This window comes from Meleagris gallopavo, chromosome 17 (assembly GCF_000146605.3).
Source record: "Meleagris gallopavo isolate NT-WF06-2002-E0010 breed Aviagen turkey brand Nicholas breeding stock chromosome 17, Turkey_5.1, whole genome shotgun sequence".
NCBI lineage: Eukaryota > Metazoa > Chordata > Aves > Galliformes > Phasianidae > Meleagris > Meleagris gallopavo.
In genome coordinates this window covers 9,050,843-9,060,350 of record NC_015027.2, presented here as the reverse complement: position 1 = coordinate 9,060,350, position 9,508 = coordinate 9,050,843, and the positions used below count along the sequence as shown (strand labels likewise).

The window sequence follows — 9,508 nt, the reverse complement described above, 5'->3', positions numbered from 1 at the left end:
AGCGCTGTCCCTTTCCCTGCAGCAGCTCACAGGCACTGCATCTGCCCAAGGCAGCCCCATGCGCCCACGCTCACCTCTTTGTACCTCTCCATCTCCGAGACAAAGGTTCTCTCATAGAAGAGCCCCTGCAGCCGCTCATGCACGTAGTTGTGGCACAGCTCCTCAAACGTGGCTGCCCGCTGCCCACCCTGGTGCCGCGGGTTGTGGAAGCCAGGGGTGTCCACCACCGCAATGGAGGCGATGGAGAAGTGCTGGGATGAGAAGGACCTGGGGATGGGCACACAGCGTGGGGTGACACCGACCCTCTGCTAGCTTCCAGCCTCTCCCTGCCTGTGTCCCTTCGTGGCACCCTGGATGTTTAGAGCCATCACCATCACTACCAGCACACGGACTGCACAGCAGCATGCCATTTCTCTCTTGCTACCATTGCAATGCTTTGATAGGTGGTGATGGGTCGGCGTGGGGAATAAAGTCAAGCAAAGCAACACTAGCTTTAAAGGGAATAGGGTACAGCATGATTTAGCGCTGCTATTCGAGAGAATCTTCTGCAAGGTCTTAGAGTACCATCACTGATTTCACTTTGGAATGCGGTTGCTAGGAATTAAAATGAAAATATTCAACCACAGGTAAAAATAGACCCGCTGGAACAACACAGAGTATTTCTGAGCACTGGGTTTCATGTGGGTGCTGACTTGTACAAATTGGACTGCACATCTGAATTGAGAAAAGTGAATTGTTTGGGGTCTGATCCTCACCCCAGTGTCAAGCATTCCATTTAAATGATTGGGTCATTTCAGTACAAGGGATGCCCCTCCCTCCCAGCTTTCCAGATGGAGGTGAGCAGAGGAGGGATGCTTTGCAACATTTTGTTCCCCCTTGCAACCACACAGCAGCTGCATGGCTCCCTGTGGGTTCCCTGCACACCGCTAACCCCAGCTCCAGCCCATGATATCTCACCCATCACCAAGCTCAGCAGGAGGCAGTGCTGGCCCCATACCTGTTGATCATGGAGACGAGCGCAGCAAAGAGCTCTTCGTAGAGACCTGAAGCCATTCCCTCCACACACTCTACACCCGTCATCTTCTGCCCTGCAGAGAGAGGAGCAAAGTCACTGCTCCCTGCCTGTGCACAGCCACCTTTGTGCCTGCAGCCCCTCCAGTGCCCCATCCTTTGTGCACGTGCTCCAAGTTAGGCTATGGGGCACAGCAGAAGCCCACCCTGCTGCCCCCATGGCATTTCTTTCTTTTTTCCCTCCCCATTTCTAGGGAGAGCCCCATCACTGATCTTCCAGAGGCATCACCCGCATTCCTTCATCCCCAGGTGTCCTTTCCAGGTGGTAATCAGGGCTCTATCGCACTCCCACATGAAAATAGAAATATCCCATATGGAAATAGGAACTCTATGAGGAAAGGGAGAAGGGAGTGCCAGGTACCTGAGGGTCCCTCCTCTTCGGAGGGCCTCGCGCCGCCCCGTGCTGCCGCCTGCGCCAGGATCTGCTTCAGGTGGTGCTTGAAGACGGCGGTGCTGAGCTCCTCCAGCTCACAGCCCAGCACCTCGGCAGCGTGCGTCGCCCACTCAAAGTACATGAACTGCTTGCGGCCCACTGCAAGGGGAGGCAAGGCATCAAACACACACAGAGACAGCACATGGGATGGAGGCGGGCGGCGGTCCTGCAGCAAGGATTCCATCAAGGGCATCCTGCGCAGCACCGCAGCCCCCAGCACCTGCTCTGCAGTAGGAGCATGAAGAGCATTGCTGTGCTTGGAGGGGTTTTGCAGCCGATGCTCTCGGGTGCTGCAGCCCCACGTGCTCTGCAAGCCGGCGGAGCGCTGCTTTCCAATTCCTTTCATTGCCGTGCTGCTCAGCTTTATGCCCTTCTTTATAGGCTGCTGCTTTAATTTTCAATTACGGTGGATGTGGTCGGGAGCTTCCCTCACTCCCTGCCTCTGTAACATCTCCAAGAGATCCGAAAAGATTTTCCTCTCTTCCCTGGATCGATTTGGCCCATTTGGGTCATCACTTGGCATAATTTTTGTTGGGAATGAGACATCTCACATCACAGTGAGTTCCCCACTGCTCCAACCAGGGAGGGCTGGGCAGCTCAGGGCAAGTGGCAGCTGGGCTGAATGCCTTGCAACCAGCAAACACGGGCAGCAAGCAGCCCAGCGGGCGTGCTGATGGGATTACCAACTGAGGGGGAGAAGAGGATCCTCCCGGCTGGATGGGGGTAATCTATTTGTCCTGTTCTAAATCCTGCAGTCTGTTCTCCGCTGACCCACTGGCTGATGTATGACATGTTGAAGCCTATATATAACAAAGGGGAGAGCTGTGTAATAGCATGATTAAAGAAATCTGCCACTCTGGCTGCGTTTCCCCAGCTGTTTGTAATAAAGATGTCAGAGCACTGAACAGATAGCACCATAACTCGGGGGGCACAGAGACAGCCTGCTCGGAACAGGAAAGACAAACAAAAAAAAAAAGGAGAATATCCTGAAAACATTCCCCACGTGCTTCTCCCTGCAGCAGGAAACCCGAGTGCTGAAGAGCAGAAGGCTTTAACAGAGAGAAAAATGGGCAGGATGCAGAGGCCAGCCCTAACGCAATCTTTTCCAGGGATCATTGTGATGAACGACAGCAGGCAGCAGAGCAGCGCTTCCCTTCCCGGCAGGACAAAGCAGCAGAGCTGGTGTAACAAAACCAGGCGTCCCTGCTCTGCCCTCAGCCACCAGGACAGGGGATCCAGAGCACTGTGCAGAGCCCTGGGTCCTGCTCCACAAGACAGACCCCACATTGCACAGATACCCTGCACTGTGCTTCTAATGCAACACCTATCTGCATCCTGAAGGAAACCAAAACCCCAAGGAAGAGCAGAACCCTGGCGATGCCAGCCTCTCCCTGGAGAACTGCAGCTCCATCCAAAGCAGCAGTGGAGAGGGAGCTGAGTGCCGACCCCCGGCTGTGCCCGAGCCCTCCTTCTCGGTTAGAGGGCTAATGAAGAAATGAAAATACGCCGTGTTCCGCGGTGCACAAAGGGGACTGAAAGCTCTTTTAGGTGAATGGGTACCTAAGGTGCCCTGCCGGCCTCTGGATGTCGGCTTGTTTCTCGTAAAAAGAGCCGCTTCGACGCATTTCAAAAGCAAAGGGGAATTGCTGACACCTTAGCTTTGAAATTCAGCCTTTTCTTCTCGGTGTTTTTCTCGCCACAAATGCATTTTCCGCTCCCAGCCAGAGGGAGATGGTGCTGTTCCCTCCTGCTTCATTCCTGGACAAGCGCCTTTGTGACAAGACGACGGCAATCAGCAGAGGGAGCAAAGCGCAGGAGAGGGGCTCGGAATGCGCCGTGGGAGGAGGGGCTGCCCTCGGTGAGAGGATGCTGAGCGCAGATCTTCAAAGGGCATGAGAGGGAAGGGAAGAGATGGCGATCAGGAGACAGGTTTAACCACATTAAAAGAGTCATCGCCCCCGCCGAGACTTTTGCTCCATCCGGCTTTGATCCATTTTTTATCCGTATTTCCTTTCATTTCTCCCCTTTGGTTGACACACGATGGGGGAATCGATAGCGAAGCGAGTGCTGCTGAGACATGCTCTGATTGCTAATCCCATACGCGGCTCCGGAGCCCCAGCCCAACTCTTCACATTCCTCTTCACACCACAAGAACTGCTCCAAGGCTTTGTGAATGCAGCCCTCGCCTGACTCCCGAGTGACATACAGGCAGTCCCAACGTAAGTCAGAGCAAATCGGCTCAGGTAATTATAAGAATGGATTGAAAATGCTAACAAAGCATTCAGCCCCAGCTGATGGCATGGCACCAGGAAGGAGACACATCTCCAAATCCTGCTGTCCTGGAAGCTCTTAAGGCAGAAGGGCTTTGGTTTTACCAAAAGCTTCTTTGTCACACTCTACCATATAAAAGGGGAGAAGGGAGATGGGGAGACAGAACACCAGAGGGAAGGGGAAGGAGAATGCTCTCTAAGTGACGACAGCATTTATCCTTTTAAAATAATTAATAGATGATTAATGGCATAAATTACCACGAGATGTGTTATGACACGTTGTGGAGACGTTTATGGATGTCTGTGCTGAGTTTATAGCAGCCTTTACGCAGCCCTCATAAATTGAAGGGTGTAAATCAGTGGGGCTCTCTCCCAGACGGGTTAGCACACCGCTTAGCATAATTTATAAGGGATATGGCAATCTCTGTATGCTTGTATTAACAAAGCCTTCATAACTACAGTTCTCATCTGGAACCATTCTCGTGTAGCTCAGGCACTGTATGAGGCACTCAAGTGATGACACCACGATTGGTGCCAGGAGGTCCCATGGCAGCTCACCTCCGGAGAGCAGCACCCAGCCCTGCCCACTGCACTGCCTGTGGGTATGGGGGAAGGAGGGTACAGCCCTTACCTCGGCAGGCCCCCGCGGCTCCCAGGTGGTGGATGCCAGCCAGCACTCTCCACACGGCCACCTGCTCCTCTGCTGTGATGCCCAGCACGCCCATGGCTGCTTGCAGCTTTGCAAATGCTGCGCTCGCCTTCTGCTTCTCCTCGGGCTGCAGGAAGAGAGGGGGGATATGTGGGGCACCCAAAAGGATGGGGATGTACAGCTGGCCAGGCAGGAGGGGACAATGCGGGGACACAGAAAGGGACATGGAACAATGGGAGCATCTCTGCATGGAGAGCCTGGTGCTTCTGACACAGAATATCACAACTGCTCCCTGAGCTCAAATCTGTGGCACCAGTGGGGCTCGAGGCCTCGCCGTGCCCTCAGCAACGCAGCAGCCGATTTGTGCGGCTCCAGACTGGCACTGGAGCTCCTTAATGAAGATTGAATATTGAATTCACCCACTGGTGATGTAACTGCAAATTGCTGCGATTCATCCCGGCACTTGGGCTCATTGGCGATCTGCCTAACCTTTGTGAAGGGCTCAGACTAATAAGGAGCTGCTGCTGGATATCAAATGCGGTGCTTTTAGCCTCTAAAATAGCATTCTGCAGTCTCCAAAGGAAACACTCAGCCCCCAGAGCCACTGTCATGGTGCAATATCAGGGCTGAACCACAGGTAGGAGAGGCACAGGGCTCCATCAGTGCTCCTTACCTTTGAGAAGGGCTTGATCCCAAAGGCGTTGCTCTCAGCCACCTGGTGCAAGTGCAACGTGGTCCTACAAGGAGTTTGGGAAGGCAAAATCTGAGCCCAGCTCCATGCCATGCAGACCACGCCACTTCCCAACTTCCCCATGCAGAGCTCCACAATGAGGAAGGCATCTGGGAGGTCCTGCACAGCCCCTATTGGCCCCGCAGCAGCACGCTGCTCACCTCTGTGCCACATCCAGGCCCGCCAGCATCATAGGAAAGATGTTAAAGTTGCTCTCCCCAGGGGGCTGCTGGGCGACACGGCTCCTCTCCAGCAGCATGGTCTGCAGAGAGCAGAGGTGGGCATCAGTGGCGGTCCCCATTCCCCAGCACACAGAGCATGGTGTAGGCACACAGGGAGCAGACGACAGCACCCACAGGTGGGGAGATACCACTAGGAGCTGGGGAGGGACTGGGATTTCCTTGCAGGGCCATGGATGGCGTTGGTCCCAGGGACCCTGAGCTCAGTAGGTAGCAGTATCCTTGGGGTACCTGGAGGTGAGCGGCAGCGATGCGCCCAGAAGCACTGAAGTCCAGAGAGAGGATCATGGAGAAGCGTGTGGAGCTGCTGTTCTGCTCAGTGCTCACTGCCCCAAAGGCTCCCAGCACCGTGAACATTGCCTGGATCTTCTCCACTGCAAAACCAACGTGGGCAACCCCTGAGCAGTACATTGGGAAGCCTCGCTCCTGCCCTCACCTCCGCTCTCCATGCAACAGCTCCAAACCCAGACCTGCCTTCGTGCTGCTGATTGCTCAACAGCCTACCTGAGCCCCAACTCTTACCTGAGAGCCAACTCATACCTGAGACTCGGCCATCTATGCTGCCCGCAGTGCCCACCAGGTGCTCCAGGGCCAACTGGCAGCTCGTGGTCTTCCCTGCACCGCTGCGCCCCATGGGCACGATGGCCTGGTCCCGCCTCTGGGCCAGCAGGGTCCTGTAGGCTCTCTGTGCCACCGAGCAGATATGTGGTGCTGTGCTGTCTCGCCTCCCCTTGGACACCTGTGGGCCAGGGGGGAGTTCCAAAGAGTGATCAGAAGGGTTCTCATGGAAAGAGACTGGAAATGTTTCACAGTGTGGGAACGCTGCAGAAAACCCCTGAGAATGCTAGCGCACCTCAGGCACTGTTCCCCAACCTGCTCCTGCCCCAGACCCAACATCCCCAAGGCGGGTACAGCAATACAGTGATTCTCTCCCAGAAATTGGGAAAACTATTTGACTGGGAGCAGTGCCCAGCTGCGAGCATCACCATTCCTGAGCATCACCCAACAGCACTCCCAGCCCGAGCATCCTCCTGCATCCCTGATCCCAAGCATCAACCAACAGCACCGCCAGCCCCGAGCATCACGCAGAGCATCCCCAGCCCCGAGCATCACGCAGAGCATCCCCAGCCCCGAGCATCACGCAGAGCATCCCCGGCCGCGCACTGCGGCGGTCCCACGGTGCCACCTGCCGGCCCGCAGTTCCCAGCTCCTCCGCAATGTCCCGGTGTGAACTCGGTGGTTCGGTGTCCGCCTCCCAGCACGGACTCCTCGCCCCGGGGTACCACGAAGAGTCCCACGCCCAACCCCTCACCTTCCCCGCATGGTTGCCGGCGTCGGGGCCGGGCCGGATGGCCACCAGGCTGGGCCCGGCGTAGGTGTAGGGGAGGTGGGAGTGGTAGCGATGCTGCAGTGTGTTCAGGGCGCTGCACTCATTGAGGTTGAGGAGCGTGGCCAGGTCCTCAGCCAGGTCCAGGTGGGGAGGGTTGGTCTGTAGGAGGCAACGGGTGCTGTCAGAGAGCAGCCGTGGGGCAGAGCACAGTGCCATCACCCTCTCTCTGCCAGCACCACAGCCACCCTGGGCCGTGTCCCACCAAATACACCCCAAATACACGCTGGAACCCAGTGTGGCTCACCCGCTGCACGCTGTCCTCATCCACCTCGGTGATGCTGCCGTCTGCATCCCGGCGCACCCGCACTCTGCCCGCTGGCAGCTCCGGTGTCCCCACGTCGGGTTTCAGCTGCGTGGCTGCAACGCAGCACCATGAGCCACCGACACAGTGCCATGCCATGGCCACACCAAAGGCCCCTCCGGCCCTCAGCGTTGTGAGTTGAGGGCTTACCGAGCACGAAGCCATCCTGCTGCATGAGCCACACTTTGTCCGCTTCGTACCACACGTCCTTGGGAGCCTGCAGGAGGAGAGAGCAGCACTGCAGGGAGCTAGAGCAGGGCTAGAGCATCCCGGCCACAAGGACTGCCTGCAGCCACAGCCACAAGGGCAGGAGAGCTGCATGACACCAGGACAGCACTGTGCTCAGGGTGACAGCTGCAAGCATTACCTGCTCCTGGTCTGCGCTCTCTCCTGTCTCCTCTTTACTCTCCACACGTGCTGCTTTGCTCTCTGCCAGTGCCTCTTCACCTCCTTGTGGTGCTTCTTTGCTTTCTTGGGGCTCTCCCTTTGCCTTCCCCACTCCCTTTGCCACACCGTCAGGCTTTTCTTGGGTGCCTCCTGCTTCCCTCTTGGCGCTCTCTGACTTTTTTGTGCTTTTTGCAGGCTCTTTCATTTCCTTCGGTTCCTTCTTCCTACCTCCAACATCTTTCTTCATCTTCTCCAGCTCCTTCTTGCCCAGTCCCAGCTCCCTCTTGGGGCTTGCTGTGCTGGAGGACTGTTGGCCACTCAGGGCTGCTCCCTTCTCCTTCTTGGTGCCCTCAGGACCCTTCCCCTTGGGCACGTCCCCCTCCTTCACTTTGCCACAGTGCTGGGGGCCCTTGCTGATCGCTGGGGCTGCAGATGGGGGGCTCCCCCCGGGGCATGCAGCCTTGGGGCTCTTCTCCTCTCCTCCTTTTTTCTTCTCAGGACTCTGTGGCTTTACTGCCTGAGGACCCTCTGGCCAAGGGCTCTGTGCCACCGTGGGAGCTTTGCTGGGATCGGAGCTAGGTGCAGCCGTCCCGGGGGCGGTGCTGTGTGTGTTGGTGTCCCCTTGCCCCCCTGTCCACCTGCCTGCAGCCCGTTCTGCAAGGACTTCCCCACACTGCCCACGGTTCCTTTGGCAGCTGGGGAATCCCTGCTCTGGGCTGGACTGTCCTCCACCACAGGCTGCCAAGAGAAGGAGAATGCTCTGACCCGAGGCCAAGGTGGGACACGCAGTGCCCCAGCCAGCCCTGGCCGCCTGCAGCGCGGTGCGATGGCTGCTCACCTCCTCCTTCCCACTGGCCTTGGCCGCCTTCTTCAGCCTCGCCTCCTTGGACTCCTTCTCAGTCTCACGGACGAGCTGCTTGATGAACCCACCAGGAATGACAGAGAGGAGTAGTGGGGGCGCGGATGGCGGCGGGCCCCGGTCCTCCTCCCGGATCTGTTCGCAGAAGCAGAAGTTGGGTTATGGGAATGCACAGCCCAGCGCAGCGCAGCAGCACTGCAGGGATGTTGGCAGCACGGCTGTGCGCAACAGCTGAGCCAAGCTTTGTTTTTTGGGCATCACTTAGCATGCGGGGAGGCCATGGGCAACAGGTTGGCACCGGGCGAGGGGCTTTGCAGAGCAGCAGGACAAGCGGCAAGAAGAACAGCCCCACGTGCTGCTGAGGGCATGGCTGCTCCAGCACTGCGGGGCATGGAGCTGTTTGCAGCGTGCAGAGCCCTGTGCTGCCCCAGCCCTGTGCAGCACCCGAGATGCAACCCTGCAGGGAGACCCGAACAACAGGCATTGCTCAGAGCAGTAAATTCAGGCTGCAAAGTGATGCCCATTTGGAAGGCCTGGAGACAAGGCAAGCACGGGGACGTGCAGCACGGGGACATGGGGACATGAGGACCAACACTTCCCTTCTGCTCCCAGAGCGCGAGGCGCGAGGAGATGGCCATGATGGAACCGGGATGGAGCTTTACTGAGAGCAGAGGGTGAGGGGGAGAGAGAGGAGAGAGTTAGCGAGAAGCAGCCGCCACCGGGGGCCCTACAGGAACCCTACAGGAACCCCACAGCCCAGCTGGCACCGGGGCAGGAGCTGCCACGGAGGGGTCGTGTCGTTTTACAGCATCGGAGGGCACGGCCACGTGCAGCCCCGGCGGCAGCGTCACAGCGGTGTCGGTGGCACCGGGCGCAACCGTGACTGGCCCCGCTTGGGGCTGAACCCAGCCTCACCTGTTGGGATCATTCACGCACCGTGCAGACCGCAGCCCTGGGGCCCTATCGCCTTGTACAGTAAAGGGCAGGAGTGCGGGAGCCCAGCGGAGGAATGCCATTTGCCTTCTTGGGCAATGGCCCCGGGCGCCACGTGCCCTGGCTGCCGCCTGCCCCAGAGACCATGGGGAACCAGAACTGACCCCACACCAGCTCGGAGCTTGGCCCCGCAGGGCAGCCCCACAGAGAGAGAGCCCCCAGCCCGCCCCATGCCCACAGCCAAGG

At 57.8% G+C, this 9,508-nt stretch overlaps 2 protein-coding genes across 2 annotated transcripts in view; both read right to left on the bottom strand.

Annotated features, from left to right (window-relative positions):
* Nucleotides 1–26: 26 nt before the first annotated feature.
* LOC104913572 (unconventional myosin-XVIIIb-like) lies at nucleotides 27–8,988 on the bottom strand. The gene is made up of 13 exons (XM_019620929.2): nucleotides 8,309–8,988; nucleotides 7,451–8,208; nucleotides 7,234–7,300; nucleotides 7,027–7,139; nucleotides 6,705–6,881; nucleotides 5,933–6,131; nucleotides 5,624–5,766; nucleotides 5,315–5,415; nucleotides 5,097–5,160; nucleotides 4,406–4,550; nucleotides 1,433–1,603; nucleotides 998–1,088; nucleotides 27–267 (listed from the first exon to the last, which is right to left on the bottom strand). The coding sequence occupies exons 2-13, from the start codon at nucleotides 7,715–7,717 to the stop codon at nucleotides 27–29; spliced, it is 1,779 nt and encodes a 592-aa protein (XP_019476474.1). The 5' UTR covers nucleotides 7,718–8,208; nucleotides 8,309–8,988.
* The window catches only part of MYO18B (myosin XVIIIB), a 33,826-nt gene continuing 32,298 nt past the window's right edge, over nucleotides 7,981–9,508 (bottom strand). The window contains exons 30-31 of the mRNA XM_031555906.1: nucleotides 8,309–8,464; nucleotides 7,981–8,208 (exon numbers count right to left, since the gene is read on the bottom strand). Of these exons, the coding sequence (XP_031411766.1) occupies nucleotides 7,981–8,208; nucleotides 8,309–8,464 (384 nt within the window). The remainder of the gene's footprint in view (nucleotides 8,209–8,308; nucleotides 8,465–9,508) is intronic.

Excerpts from the sequence above, each read along its gene's own strand:
- LOC104913572 (XM_019620929.2), bottom strand. The coding sequence starts at position 7,717 with ATGAAGAAAGATGTTGGAGGTAGGAAGAAGGAACCGAAGGAAATGAAA. Across the intron at positions 6,882-7,026 it reads ATGAGGACAGCGTGCAGCGG|ACCAACCCTCCCCACCTGGA; the intron begins GTGAGCCACACT and ends TGCCTCCTACAG. Across the intron at positions 268-997 it reads CTCGTCTCCATGATCAACAG|GTCCTTCTCATCCCAGCACT; the intron begins GTATGGGGCCAG and ends GCCCATCCCCAG.